The sequence below is a fragment of the Cebus imitator genome, unplaced genomic scaffold (genome assembly GCF_001604975.1).
Source record: "Cebus imitator isolate Cc_AM_T3 unplaced genomic scaffold, Cebus_imitator-1.0 Scaffold258, whole genome shotgun sequence".
NCBI classification, from domain to species: domain Eukaryota; kingdom Metazoa; phylum Chordata; class Mammalia; order Primates; family Cebidae; genus Cebus; species Cebus imitator.
In genome coordinates, this window is record NW_016107573.1 from 254,155 (window position 1) to 269,667 (window position 15,513).

General features: G+C 50.2%; 1 protein-coding gene across 2 annotated transcripts in view; it reads left to right on the forward strand.

Moving 5' to 3' along the window:
* ZNRF3 (zinc and ring finger 3) overlaps window positions 1-14,693 on the forward strand; it is a 168,517-nt gene extending 153,824 nt beyond the window's left edge. Inside the window, exons 3-9 of one of the 2 annotated variants that reach the window (XM_037728177.1) lie at window positions 2,977-3,051; window positions 3,473-3,604; window positions 4,973-5,083; window positions 6,887-7,054; window positions 8,555-8,657; window positions 9,378-10,762; window positions 13,075-14,693. In XM_037728177.1, coding sequence (XP_037584105.1) covers window positions 2,977-3,051; window positions 3,473-3,604; window positions 4,973-5,083; window positions 6,887-7,054; window positions 8,555-8,657; window positions 9,378-10,762; window positions 13,075-13,080 — 1,980 coding nt within the window. In that variant the 3' untranslated portion in view covers window positions 13,081-14,693. Of the gene's footprint in view, window positions 1-2,976; window positions 3,052-3,472; window positions 3,605-4,972; window positions 5,084-6,886; window positions 7,055-8,554; window positions 8,658-9,377; window positions 11,121-13,074 lie in introns of both variants that reach the window. The other variant, XM_017499465.2, reaches the window with a different exon arrangement.
* The last annotated feature ends 820 nt before the right edge of the window (window positions 14,694-15,513 follow it).

A 15,513-nucleotide genomic window follows, 5' to 3' on the forward strand; every position in this document is an offset into this window, starting at 1 on the left:
AAAATTGCCTGGCATGGTAGCATGCACCTGCAATCCCAGCTACTCAGGAGCCTAAAGCAGGAGGATCATTTGAGCCCAGGAATTTGAGGCTGCAGCGAGCTATGACCACGCTACTCCCACCTGGGTGGCAAAGTGAAAGCCCATCTCTGATGGAAAGATAGCTCTATGGTGGAGGAAGGCGATGCCACCCTGACCTCACACTTTCTCAGCTGTGTCATCAGCATCCTCTCTTCCTGGAGGAGGGTGACAGGGCCATTGCAGTTCTGAGTTGCTCTGACAGCCCACTGCTTCTCAGTAGAGTGGCCAAGACTGGGAATTTGGAAGGCACCCTAGTCATAACATAGGTGGCCTCCCCCACCTCCCCCTTTTTTCTTTTTGAGACAGAGTCACACTCTGTCACACAAACTGGAGTGCTATGGTGTGATCTTGGCTCACTGCAACCTCCGCCTCCCAGGCTCAAGAGATTTTCCTGCCTCAGCCTCCTGAGTAGCTGGGACTACAGGCATGTGCCACCACATCCAGCTGATTTTCTGTATTTTTAGTAGAGACAGGGTTTCTCCATGTTGGCCAGGCTGGTCTGAAACTCCTGACCTCAGGTGATCCACCCGCCTCAGCTTCCCAAAGTGCTGTGCTGGGATTACAGGCATAAGCCACTGTACCTGGGCATCCTCCCACCCACCCCCGCTTTTTTTTTTTTTTTTTTTAATAGATGGGGAAACTAAGGCTGAAAGGGATTCAGTGACTTGTCCACTGTTAGCAGCATGCCAGTGGCAGGGGCAGGAATAGCTCCCAGGATTTACTCCTGACTCCTAGTCTAGCAATTTGGTGATGAAACGGTGTGGTGGACAAATCGGCAGAGACTTTAAATGCATTGAACCTCCCTTCAAAAAAGAAGAGTCCCCTGCAAGACAAGGACAGATTGTCCAGGGTGCCAGAACTTCTTAAACTGCCAAGGAATTTGCAGTATACTGAAGATTTTACTGAAGTGCTTTTGGTACTGTTTGGAAGCCATTGGTTTGTTGTAAAAGCTATGGAGTGGGACTGCCCTCTAGTGGGCCAGTGGAGCCATTTGTTTAGCTGTGTTCTCGGCAACATTGCATTCTCACCCCATGTCAATGTAGATTGATTATTCCTATTGAAAGGAATTTCAATTTTATTTCTCAAGCACTCTGGCCGATAGTAACTCTATTGATCTCTAAGCACTAGCTATCATTTGCCTATCTTATAGAAGGCTGGTTTTGCCCTCTATACATACACACATTAGAAGTGTCTTACTTCCCTAACAAGATTCAGGCTCCTGAAAGCCAGGGTGGGTATGTATGTATGTATCTATGTATTTTGTGGAGACAGGATCTCACTCTGTCACCCAGGCTAGAATGAAGTGGCACAATCACAACTCAGCCGCTACCTCTTGGGCTCAATCAAACCTCTTGCTTCAGCCTCCCGAGTAGCTGAGACTACAGGCGTGCCCTGCCACACCCTGCTAATTTTTTAGAGATTGGGTCTCGCTATGTTGCCTAGACTGGTCTCGAACTCCAGCCAGGCTATATCTTAAGTTTTGTTTTTCCATAGCTTCTACCTTGCTGTCCCCTTATCTGGACATGGAATTAGAAGGTTCTTTGGGATGGAAAGGAATCTTCCCCCAACCTCCCCCAAAAAGAATCCCATCACTTCTCATTTGTTCCTAAAACATTCTAATCTCATCTCTGACCAGTAGTTCCCCAAGTGGTTGAATCATCTGAATCCCCCGGAAAGCATACAGAACTCAGTTTCCTGGGCCTGACTCCAGCCCTGCTCAATCAGTCTCTGTGGTTTGAGCCAGGAAATCTGCTTTACAAACTTCCCAAGTGGCTTTTGATGTGTATCCAGGTCTGGCAGCCAACTGCTTCAAAACCCCATTTATAATTATTTTTCACAGCTCCCACCACAGACAGTGTCTCCAGAGGTCTTCAGCTTGTGTCACTTATTAAAATTAACCATTTTGAGACTCATTCAGAAATATTTAATATATTCTTCTAACTGGGTGACAGGGGAAGGAAGAAGGAACCACATAAGATGGGCCAAAGGCATTTGCTTTGGTTGTCAGTGGCTCTGAAACAGGAAATACTGAAACCAATACCTCTATACTGACTGGGCAGGTTGTTGATGTGTAGGTTTTCAGTATTTGGGCTGGATAGGAATACAAAAGTTTGTTAAGTAATCAATTTCAATTATGTATTTTCTCCTATTCTTTTTTTTTTTTTTTTTTTTGAGACAGAGTCTCACTCTGTCACCCAGGCTAGAGTGCAGTGGCACCGTCTGGGCTCACTGCAACCTCCACCTCTTGGGTTCAAGCAATTCTCCTGCCTCAACCTCCCAAGTAGCTGGGACTACAGGCATGCACCACCACACCCTGCTAACTTTTGTATTTTTAATAGAGACAGGGTTTCGCCATGTTGGCCAGGCTGTTCTTGAACTCCTGACCTCATGATCTGCCTGCCTCAGCCTCCCAAAGTGCTGGGATTACAGGTGTGAGCCACTGCACCCAGCCATATTTTCCCCTATTCCAAGTCATCTGACCTCACAAATACCATACAAGATAGGTGAAATTGTCCTCTTTGAAAAAAAAAAGTTTTTAAATCAACATAATAATTTTATATATTCATGGGATACATAGTGATATTTCAATAAATACAAGGTATAGTGATCAGATCAGGGGAATTAGCATATCCATTATCTCAAATATTTATCATTTCTTTGTGTTGGAAATGTCCTCCTTTTAGCTATTTGAAACTATATACTATTGTTAACTCTAGTCATCAGTCCCCTTCTTTATAGATGGGAAAATTGAGGGTTAGGAAAGTGAGGTAACATGCCTGAAGTCACATAAGTTGGTAACTGTCAGATTCTGCATTTGATTACAGGCCTGATAGCCAAGGCCAGCTTTGGAAAGGTAAGAGGACCAGAGGGCCAACCTGCTCTTTTTTACTCTGGCAGGCCAAGCGAGCAGTACAGCGGGGAGCCACTGCAGTCATCTTTGATGTGTCTGAAAACCCAGAAGCTATTGACCAGGTAAACTCCTCAGGCCATGCCAGTGCTGCAGCCTCCCTGAGAAAAGCACCTTCCTTTAGTGAGCTCAGCTTGTCCTGGTCATGTCACTCTCATCTCAGGGCGTTTGCTCTTGTCTTCTGAAGTTAGATGTCCACATTTGGACATAATCTCCAAGGGAGATGTACTGGGAGAGGTTAAGAGCCAGGGATTGGGGCACAGGGGACATTTTCTAAGACCTTTCTGGGCCTTCTGCTTGCCCAGTTCATCCCAAAACAAGCATCATTCTCAGCCTTGCTCCTCTGGGAGCTCCAAGGCTGTAATGTTCGAAGAGTTGGAGGATTCCAGACAGGTATTCAGTGTTCCCTCCCTGTAGCCTTTCCTTCTCTCTACTGCTTTTCAAAGTAAGCACACCTTTTAACCAGGGCCCTCTCTTCTTCCTTAGCTGAACCAGGGCTCGGAAGACCCGCTCAAGAGGCCAGTGGTGTACGTGAAGGGTGCAGATGCCATTAAGCTGATGAACATCGTCAACAAGCAGAAAGTAGCTCGAGCAAGGATCCAGCACCGCCCACCTCGAGTGAGCCTCTACACTGTTTGACCCACGCTTGGGGGCTTCTCTGCTACTACCTGTCTCTTTATTTCCCTTGGGCTCTGGACTTTAATTCCTTTCTCTGTCTAAAATGCTGGCATACCCCCAGGTTCCTGGAGGTTTAGATCAGCTATTGGACTCAAGGCCAGGGAGAAATTTTACTCATGGTCCTTTAGAGCAAATTTGAAAAATCCTACCAGAAATAGATGCTTTTGTACTAAGATGTCTCTGGCCTATTCCACTTGACATTCCCTCTTGGCGATCTCTCATCTTTTCTTTTCCATCCCATCTCCCTCTGAAAGGCAAACTGAGGAGGATTGAAGGGATGGGGCACCCAGCACTTGGCCTCCTTTGTCTTTGTACTTCCGTCTGACTTAGACACTAGAGAAGGAAGTACTTCCTTCTTCCTGTAGAATAGTTTACCTTATTGAAACAACCCAAGTTAATTTGAGTGTGGAAAAGTTAGCTTTCAACTGGGATTGAGTTTGACGGCTAACGAATAGCATCTGCATCTCTTAAGTGTGTGGAGGAGACACTACTGGCCACCAACTCTTAACGGGCCTCTTTTGCTCAAACCTCAAGCTGAAGAATTCCAGGAACCTTGGGCTGGTGCCCTGTATTGGTATTATTTCCTCCTCACCAATACTGGGACATTCCCATGTAGGATGATTCTTTCCCATGCACGACATATCCAGATACATGCAGCATCGACTCCGCAAAGCTCTATTCCCATTAGCGAAATGCACATCCCAGATAAGGTGGCTTCGAGGTTTTGGGAGGTAGTGTGCTATGAGGAAAAAGGTAAGAACTAAAACTAGAAGGAGTTTGCAGAACTGACTTGCTGGCGTCATTTTAAAGGAAAGAAAAAAAAGAACGCTTTGGTAAATATGACTCATTGTAGTGGAAGCTGATATTTGTGGAAGCAGCATACAATTTTCTGAGTTGTTGTAAACCATTAATTATATGGTTAGTAATCACTGTTCCCTCAAAACATGACACTCACTCTTTTGTCCTATAAATGTGATTATTTGTGTTTATTTGGTAGGGCCTTTCTTACCAGTTACAGCCAACTTTGTCGTATTCCACAGGGAGCCAGGCTTTACCAGCAGAGTTCCCTTGGCTCTTGGGGGACCTGGCTGAGATCGCCGCAGGCCTCCCTCAGCCACACCGAAAGCAGTACTCGAGCCTAGGGAGCACACCATGTGCGTGTGAACAGAACCTCAGGAGTTTCCTGCAAACTGAGGGGAACCTCACCCTGGTCACCCCATCTTGATCCTGACCAAGCCAAGATAGCCCATGTGCCGATTACCAGGCTGGAGAGAGGCTGTGACTCACTGTGTCTGTGTTCCTTTCCAGCAACCCACTGAATACTTTGACATGGGCATTTTCCTGGCTTTCTTCGTCGTGGTCTCCTTGGTCTGCCTCATCCTCCTTGTCAAAATCAAGCTGAAGCAGCGACGCAGTCAGGTAGTGCCTCTGTGTGTAGCCCGTGAACAATAACCACTGTTGCCCCAACACTGGGAAAACCAGGACTGTCCTCACCTTATTTTTTGATGGTGCAACATGGAGCCTCATAGCTGTGGACTCTGAGCTCCACAGCCTGTTCCCAGTGGCCTACAAACACCAAAGATAGAAAAAATAAAGAGCAAACTAGGCCAGGCACTGTGGCTCATGCCTGTAATCCCAGAACTTTGGGAGGCCAAGGCAAGCAGATGACTTGAGCTCAGGAGTTTGGTGCTAGCCTGGTCAACATGGCAAAATCCCATCTCTACAAAAATTAGCTGGGCATGGTGGTGTGCATCTGTAGTCCCAGCTACTCGGGAGGCTGAGGTGGGAGGATCACTTGAGCCTGGGGGGCAGAGGTTGCAGTGAGCTATGATCACACCACTGCACTCCAGCCTGGGTGACAGAATGAGACACTGTCTCAAAAATAAAAAAAAAGAAAAACGTACAGCCCAGTGCCTTCTGTGTTCTAAAAGGGCTAGTCATACAAAGGCTGAGCATTGGGAATGTCTCCAGCCAGTGTTTTGAAGGAAGTGTTTCTTTTATTTTTTTATTTTTTAGACAGGATCTCACTCTGTCACCCAGGCTGGAGTGCAATGGCGTAATCTCGGCTCACTGCAAACCTCCACGTCCCAGGTTCAAGTGAGTCTTGTGCCTCAGCCTCCCGAGTAGCTAGGATTACAGGCACCCTGCTAATTTTTGTATTTTTAGTAGAGACAGGGTTTCACCATGTTGGCCTGGCTGGTCTTGAACTCCTGACTTCAGGTGATCCGCCTGCCTCGGCCTCCCAACTGGGATTACAGGTGTGAGCCACCATGCAGAGCCCAAAGGAAGTGTTTAAATCAATGTTAATACGTGTTGTATACACTCCACAGGTCTAGAAAATATGTGTTGTGGCAGTCTGAGTTTTGAGTGCTTTCTCAGAAGTCTATTCCGGCACAGTAGAGGCATGTTTGCCTGTCACAGTGCATCAGTTGGTGCCCTAGAGCCTTCGCCCTCAGATAGCATCTGTGGTCCAGCAGCAACAGCAGCACCTGGAAGCCTCATAGAAATGCAGAGTCTCAGGCCCCGCCCCAGACCCACCCAGTGTACCAGGCTTTCCAGGTGATGCTTGATAAACAGTAGCTGCTATAGCACTGCAGCCACCACATCACTTTGTGCTTGTAGGAAGGAGAGACTCGGGTGGAGGGTGGTGAGAGGGTAAGCAGAGATCTGGACCCTCAAATGTATGGCAGGGTCATGTCTCAGGGGAGAGATGGTGGATCCTGTGGATCCTGACAGGCTGTCTGTAGAGAAGAGAATCACCAAAGTTCTCATGAGGGTTGAGCGACCACTCCCAACATGATGATGGCTTGTTAGCACAGCCTATTTGCCAGGTGCTAAGCACTTACACATTGTCTATTTTCTGTCACCACTTCCTCCAACAGAAAGAGGAGGAACCCTTGGTGTAGAACAGGTTGATAACCCAGGGTCTGGCAGAGTTAGGAGGCAGCAGGTTTAAGTAATTGGTGGAGACCCCTGCCTTCAAATCAGAGAGACTCCTGCTAGTCTTCCCACTTGGGAAAACCCTAGGTTGATGTGGAGGCTCCACAGGTCTGGAGAATGTGTGCTGTGGCAGCCTGAGCTTTGAGTGACTTCCCAGAAGTCTGTTCTGGCATGATAGAGAAGTGAGAAGTGTCTGCCTGACCCATCGAGTATCACGTCCCTGGGGTGAGTGCCACTGTCATACATACGGGACCCTCACACAGACCACATTCTCCTGTGCAGAATTCCATGAACAGGCTGGCTGTGCAGGCCCTAGAGAAGATGGAAACCAGAAAGTTCAACTCTAAGAGCAAGGGGCGCCGGGAAGGGAGCTGCGGGGCCCTGGACACACTCAGCAGCAGCTCCACGTCTGACTGTGCCATCTGCCTGGAGAAGTACATTGACGGAGAGGTAATGGTAGAGGCAGGCCTGTCCTGGGTGGGGAAAACAGGCAGGTCAGCAGAGGTGCCCAAGACCTAGAAAGGACTGGGCCCCATGTCCTGTCACACATATCAACTTTTAGAGTCACTCTTCAGAAAATTCTGAGACTTGACTTGATACTTGACTGGCTGTTTTTACTTACAAAGAGACAAAGGATTTGATATGCCTCACTTTTTTTTCTTGTGGCTTTTTGAGAATTTTAGGTCTAGTACCGTGCCTATAGTCCTAGCTACTTGGGAGGCTGAGGGGAAAGGATCACTTGAGGCTAGGAATTCGAGGCTGCAGTGAGCTACAATTACACCACTTCATGCCGGCCTGGACAACAGAGTGAGACCTTGTCTCTCTTGGAAAGAAAATTTCAGACCTTCAGAAAAGACTAGTACCATAGTTGGTATATGTCACGGGCTTAGAATCACCCATGATTAACATTTTCCTGCATTTGCTCACTCTCCCTCTCCCTAGACAGATGCATACATACACATATTTGGGGGTCAGGGAGCAAACCACTTGAGAATTTCAGACATTTGATGCCCCTTTGCTGAAATTGTTCCACTGCTGCGTAGACTGTTGGATGGAAATGGAGTTTTTGCAGAATAGAATAATCGATTCTTGCATGGACTCGGTTCTTATCCTGGTCTGGGTGGATTCTAGCTTTGTGATCCTGGGCAAGTGACTTCATTTTCTTGTGACATGGGCCCAACACTGACCAGAATTCCAGGTGATCATGAAGTTTCCATGAGAAGATCCAGGTAGACCTTTTGTCATTTTGTCAGGCACAGTGTTAGGTGTGAGCTGGAATATTATTGTGCTGGATGGGTCAGAAAATGGAAAGACAAAGTAACACGAGCAAATTTGGAAGATGCCTAGGCTTAGGAACTCTGGAGGTGGTTCTGTCCCAGTAACCCCATCTCTCTAGATAGGCTGCTTTTCTTATAAACCATGTGCTGCCATGACGAGGTTCAGGATCCAGTAAAGGAAGGGACAGCAGAGCTTTGCCCCTTTGCTGCCCCACCTGTCAATCATGAGTCCCAGGCATCTTCCTTTCTACTCATGCCCATTTGGGGTACCCAGGGTCAGCCAGCACCTCAGAGAGGGAGCATATCTTGGGGTATACCCAGCCCTCTCTCTATACCCCTGGGGCTCCCACCCTCACTAGCACAAGGCCTCGGTCTTCCCTTTGTGGAGGCACGAGGCGACAAGTGTGCATGCCCTCCTCCAACTACAGAAAAGACGCCTGCCTCTGCGTGTTCCCACTCCCTTAACACTGAGGACTGTGGCTGGGGCTGGCTGCTGGCAGTTTCCTTCTCCCTAGAACACATGGGTGGGCCCTGCCTCTAGGGAATTGAGCTGATCCCTAGCTGGAGGTGGGGAGGAGAGTTGGGAAGGGCACTGGCATGGTGTGCTGAGCTCTGCAGGAGGATACACCTGTGAGGCTGAAGGCAGACCTGTGTCCCCTCTCTTCTTGCCCAGGAGCTGCGGGTCATCCCCTGTACTCACCGGTTTCATAGGAAGTGCGTGGACCCCTGGCTGCTGCAGCACCACACCTGCCCCCACTGTCGGCACAACATCATAGGTAACTGTCACCTGCCTCAGCCACTGCTGAAGAGTCAAGTGAGAGGACACTTTCCCTATGAAGTGCCTAGCTAGAGTGTGACACACACTGCAGGCTTGGAAGTGAGCAGAGCCACCACAGCTCTGCCCTCTGGACTTGGAGGCCTGGCAGCCTTGAGTTTTGGAGGTTGACTGCACAACCCTTAGGAGACCCTGGCATTAAGAATTGCCCTGAGTTCAAGTTTGGGCTTCATGTTAAGCAGCTTCCTGACCTTGGGCAAGACATCTGGCCTCTCCCTGAGGCCCCTCATCTCTTTAGTGGCAATGACAGTAATGGTGTTTGCCCACACCCCGTACTACGGGGGTGTTCCTAGGACCACAGAGATGATGAGTGTGCAGTGGCTGGCTTGTGCTGTTGCTCCTGCATCACTGTATCATTAAATGGGGATGGAGGAACACTGGCATCTGGGAATCCGATTCTTCTCTGCAGACTCTTGTGGTGCCCTGTCAGGCAGAGCAGTGGGGAGGTGAGAACGGGGCCCTTACAGGAAATGGGCCATTTCACACAGAGAGGCAGGTCAACCCGGGCTGCTGCAGCTGAGTTTGGGGGCAGGATTGTGAGAATGGGTACCTCGTTAGGTGACCAACCCTGCTGCAGCCTTTGCCCATTTTAAAAATCCCTCTAGCCCTTGACACCAGTATGCTCAGCCCTGCCTACTCTGTTTCCTCCACCTGTCCCCAGAACAAAAGGGAAACCCAGGCGCGGTGTGTGTGGAGACCAGCAACCTCTCACGTGGTCGGCAGCCGAGGGTGACCCTGCCCGTGCATTACCCCGGCCGCGTGCACAGGACCAACGCCATCCCAGCCTACCCTACGAGGACAAGCATGGACTCCCACGGGAACCCCGTCACCTTGCTGACCGTCGACCGGCACGGGGAGCAGAGCCTCTTTTCCCCTCAGACCCCCGCCTACGTCCGCAGCTACCCACCCCTCCACCTGGACCACAGCCTGGCCGCTCACCGCTGCGGCCTGGAGCACCGGGCCTACTCCCCAGCCCACCCCTTCCGCAGGCCCAAGTTGAGCGGCCGCAGCTTCTCCAAGGCAGCTTGCTTCTCCCAGTACGAGACCATGTACCAGCACTACTACTTCCAGGGCCTCAGCTACCCGGAGCAAGAGGGGCAGCCCCCGCCTAGCCTCGCGCCCCGGGGTCCGGCACGTGCCTTTCCTCCGAGTGGCAGCGGCAGCCTGCTGTTCCCCACTGTAGTGCACGTGGCCCCGCCCTCCCACCTGGAGAGCGGTAGCACGTCCAGCTTCAGCTGCTATCACGGCCACCGCTCGGTGTGCAGTGGCTACCTGGCCGACTGCCCGGGCAGCGACAGCAGCAGCAGCAGCAGCTCCGGTCAGTGCCACTGTTCCTCCAGTGACTCTGTGGTAGACTGCACTGAGGTCAGCAACCAGGGCGTGTACGGGAGCTGCTCCACCTTCCGCAGCTCCCTCAGCAGCGACTATGATCCCTTCATCTACCGCAGCCGGAGCCCCTGTCGCGCCAGTGAGGCAGGGGGCTCAGGCCTGGGGCCGGCACTGTGCTTCGAGGGCTCCCCACCACCCGAGGAGCTCCCTGCGGTGCACAGTCATGGTGCTGGGCGGGGCGAGCCTTGGCCAGGCCCTGCCTCTCCTTCTGGGGATCAGGTGTCCACGTGCAGCCTGGAGATGAACTACAGCAGCAACACCTCCCTGGAGCACAGGGGGCCCAATAGCTCTACCTCAGAAGTGGGGCTCGAGGCTTCTCCTGTGGCCCCCCCGGACGTCAGGAGGACCTGGAAGGGGGGCCACGAGGGGCCATCGTGTGCCTGCTGCAGCGAACCCCAGCCCTCCCCACCTGGGCCTAGCGCCGGAGCAGCTGGCAACAGCACCTTGTTCCCGGGGCCCCACCTCTTAGAGGGCTCTGGCCCCTCCGGTGGGGAGCCCCAGCCAGGAAGCTCCCAGGGCCTGTACGGCCTTCATCCCGACCATTTGCCCAGGACAGATGGGGTGAAATATGAGGGCCTGCCCTGCTGCTTCTATGAAGAGAAGCAGGTGGCCCGTCGAGGCGGAGGGGGCAGCGGCTGCTACACTGAGGACTACTCGGTGAGCGTGCAGTACACGCTCACCGAGGAGCCCCCGCCCGGCTGCCACATGGGGGCCCAGGACCTGAGCCAGCGCATCCCCATTATTCCAGAGGATGTGGACTGTGACCTGGGCCTGCCCTCGGACTGCCAAGGGACCCGCAGCCTCGGCTCCTGGGGTGGGACACGGGGCCCAGACGCCCCACGGCCCCATAGAGGCCTGGGAGCAACCCGGGAAGAGGAGCAGGCTCTGTGCTGCCAGGCTAGGGCCCTGCTGCGGCCTAGCTGCCCTCTGGAGGAGGCGGGTGCTGCCAGGGCCAGCCTCCCCAGTGCCCTCCAGGACACTCAGGAGTCGAGCACCACGGCCACTGAGGCTGCAGGTGAGAGAGCAGAAAATGGCAGTACGCCAGAGCAGGAGTTTCCATCATGGTCATCTTCTCTCTTAGGCATTTTCTGAATGACTTCCTTTGTGCCCTTGGCTTTAAACACCATCTGAGGCTGAAGACTTCCAAGGGTTACTTCTCAGCCTGGCCCTCCCTCAGAGTTCAGACCCATTGAGCCCTCTGCTTGCATGATCTCGGGATCTCTCCCCCAAGATGCCTCCAGCTGGTCACGTCCACAGCAGTGCTCTCATTCCTTTCTCTGCCCTGCTCCCCACCCATATGCTCACACCAAAAACCTAGCACCAGTTGGGCGTAGTGGCTTGTGCCTGTAATCCTAACATTTTCGGAGGCTGAAGCAGTGGACCACTTGAGGCCATGGGTTGGAGACCAGCCTGGCCAACATGGCGAAACCCCTTCTCTACAAAAAAAATACAAAAATGAGCCAAATGTGGCAGGCGCCTGTAGTCCCAGCTACTCAGGAGGCTGAGGCAGCAGAATCGCTTGAACCTGGGAGGTGGAGGTTGCAGTGAGCCGAGATTGCACCACTGCACTCCAGCTTGGGCAAAAGAGTGAGACTCCATCTAAAAAAAAGAACTAGGCCCTGTCTTTGTGCCCACCCTGCCCCTTGCACTCCTGCCTCCTGGGCTTCTCAACCTGTCTGTGAAGGACCCCAGTTGCCTGTTTTTGCCTCAGTCCATGAAAATGAATTCCCAGAAAATGAAACTTAGCAAAAGACATGCAAGATACAAGTCCAGATTTTTATTGTTAGATTCAGCAGACATCAGATTGCTACAAGATTTCCAAACATGCTGCCTCAGTAATAAACTGTGTAGTCTAGCACCTCTGAATAGCACTGCAACAAGATCTGCCTGCAAAGTACATCCCAAATGTATCTACCTCTCTGCACCCCCACTGCTGTCGCCTCAGTCCAGCCCCATTTTCTTCTCTTCAGGGCAGAGGCAGTATAGCCTCTGACTGGTCTGCCGTCACTGGTCTTGCCTTCTATTCCACTTGGAGCCAGAGTGGACTTTAGTGAAACATAAGTTGATGTCTTTGTGCTAGAAAACCCTTCAGTGACTTGCCATTACCTTTAAAATCTTAAAAAATGTTAACTCCTGGCCTAGTGCTTTGGAAGGCCAAGGCAGGAGGATCACTTGAGGCCAGAAGTTGGAGACCAGCTTGGGGAACGTAGAACGAACCTATCTTAAAAAAAAAAAAAAAAGGCATTGTGACACATGCCATTAGTCCCAGCTACTCAGAAGGCTGAGCGCAAGAGATTGAGGCCATAGTTATGATCTCACCACTGTACTCCAGCCTAGGCAACACAGCAAGACCCTGTCTCAAAAATAATAATAAATGTTAGCATCTCACCCAGTTCTGTGTGATCCAGCCCCTGCCAACCCATCTGATGAGCTCCTTGTTCACTCTCCTTGCTTGCTGCTTTCACCCCCTGTGACCTTTGTCCCATTCTCCCCATGTGCCAAGCTCATTCCAGCCCCCAGACCTCTCCACTACTTTTCTTCTCCAGATCTTAGCTTAAGCAACACTCCAGCTCCCTCTGAGAGCACCTGCATATGGTATCTCTGTTCATTTTCTGTCATCCTATTGCTAAATTACTTTGTCTCAAGGTCTGTAAGCTCTGTGAGGGGGTTCTCCTCCTTTTCCCAGGGCATGACACATCCTGGGCACCTAGTTAACATCACTAATATATTGGATTTTCATGCTACCTAAAGGCTTCTAGAAAGCTGTCTACATCCAAAAGAGAGGCTGGCTTTCCAGAAGTCACCTGTGCTCAGCAAAGACGGAGCCCCTCTGGGAAGAGGAGCCTGCTTCAGCCCTTGAGCGTACACAGGCCTGCCACACACTGCAGATAGGGCCACCTGAGTCCCTTGTCTGGTCCCATGTGTGGTGCCAGCTCCCTCCCCTGATGATTGTTCTCTCTCTTTCCCAGGACTGAGATCTCGCTCAGCAGACAGCAGCAGCACAGGAGCCTGAGTTCAGAAGGAGCTCTTACCTGGAAATTGGAAACTGTATGGAGACTCCAAACTGACTTCCTTCAAAAAACATAAACAAAAAAATTTTTTAGCTTTGACAAACACACAAAAGTGGTAATAAAGAGAGCCCTCCTTCTCAACCCAAAATGTGAGCCCCCTGTGGCAAAACCACCCCCTAGCCCATTAACAAATCAACAGACAAAATTCTCCGAGTCCTTTGCCTCTTTTGATAACATGTTCTGTTTTGTAAAGTGTGTGTGCTTGGGGTTCCGAGGTGTGGGATTGAGTTCTGTTTTTGTTTTTGTTTTTAAGATATTGTATGTAAATGTAAAAAGTTATTTAAATATATATTTTAAAGAACCCTAACCACCAACTTTTGCTGAAAAAAAAAAATCACTGCTGCATTAAATGAACCACATCATGTGTAGATACTGTTGTCTCCCTGGAGGGAGCTCAGGCCTTTGAAAAGCTCAGGGCTTCACCTGCCTTAGAAAATGAACCAGAAACTTGAAGTAAAGCTAGTTGATATGGGTACAGGCTCTGAGGAGCAGTACAAAGCTGCCTCTTTCTTTCTCGTGTCAATCCCAGTGTACACGATGTCAGGTCCCCAACGCCATGCCTCTCCAGCCCACGCCTATAGGTAGGTGATGGAAGCAGCTAAGGAAAAGGGTGTACAAGAGCCGCAGCCCTGCAGAGCCTGGCCAAGCCGCTGCTACAAAAGTGATGGGGACGATTCTGCCCAGTGTCCTCAATCTGTCCCCTCGGGTCATGGTCCCAAGTGAAACAACAGAGTTCACATCCCATGGTAAGGGCATGTTCTTGGGGCCCTCGATCTGAACTCTGATCTCAGGGCAGGGAAGAGGAGGCTGTCCCCCTTGGTTGTCCTGATGGAGTCCTTTGCAAAAATATTTTGGGCTCCCTGCCACTGGCTGCAGAAATGGCTTGACAGGGTGTGTGGGGGCAGACACCCAGAAGGAATGTACTTTTGTGGCCTTGGTGTCCAATGGGGCTGGGGGAGGAGAGTGCTCTCCACTGACCCAGCAGCACACCAATGTGCAGTGCGCATGCGCCTCCCACACCCCTCGGCTGCTGCTTCCTTGGGCTGCCTTTCTGGGGGCATGTGCCCAGACCCAGGAGGTCTGCACTGAGCTCCATTTGAATGATACCTTTCCTATCCCATTTCCCCACGGAAGCACTGCTTCAGGGTTATTCAGTCTTCTGCCTAATGGCTGAAATTGCTCATCTCGCTTGCAGATGTCTACTATCCTATCTACCTAATGCACTGGTTAAATATTGATTCTCCATGAGACAGAGAGAGAGACTATCAGATAGTTCACATCCAAAGGGTGGGTTTTTGTATATTTTTCCAGCCTTTTTTATTAAGGGGAAGGGGAGAGTTAAAAAACCCAAACCGCTGTGGTTTTAAGGTGTTTCATTTTTAAAAGGGAGAGAGAATCTATTTAAAGCTATTTCAGATCAGGGATTGTCATCCTTTTTTGTCCAATGTATTCCTTGTTCTTTAAAAACTAATTTTTTTATATAGGAAATTAATGATATTAGCCCTTGTGTTCACTAACTCTTCTGGTCACTTGTATTTGTTCATTCATTCATCAGATGTGTTGCCATCTGAAAGAATTGGCTCATTGGGTTTGCAAGCTCACTTGTGGAATAGGAAACTTGGGGCCTGGCGCCCTGTGGGTAGGAGGACAGGGACCACCTGGGTTGCCAGGTGATGGTGCTGGTGCTTCCTCAGTCAGTTTCACAGGAAGTCAGCTCAGAATGTTTTGAACGAAAATCTCGCTCTTATCAAAATATATTTTTCTTAAAAACCTCAGCGTATGATGAGGAAATTTACTTATCTCTAGTTAGGATTTGACAGAAATTCCAACATAAAATGATCAAACCATTTGCCATCGAGGGACTGACTGGTGAGATCTGTCCTTCAGCCTCTGGGGTACAGTCCCTTGGGGGGCTGCTTCTCAGACTGTAGCCCGCACACCTGTTGCCAAGGGTGTGAGAAGTGCCTAAGCTGGTGACATGTGATCTGGGACGCCTTTATTTCTTGGGCCAGGAGTAGCAGCTGCTAAGGACAACAGCTTGCATTACATGGTTTTAGGGAAGCGAGGTCTGGGTTTTAATATGAACTGCAAAAAGCAGCTTCTCATTGAGATTTTTGTTGTTGTTTGTGGGGTTTTGTGTTTTGTTTTGTTTTGTTTTTAATGCCTTTGCATATTGTCTTCCTCATCTGAAACCGAACTCCCAAAGTGGCTTTCTTTAGCCCTGGCTGGAAAACCACTCCTCAATAGCCTTAAGCAATAAATAGATGAGTGGAGAATGTGGCTTCCACTGGGCTTATTAAAATAAGTGTGTCAAGTTTTCTTTCTTTCTTTTTTTTT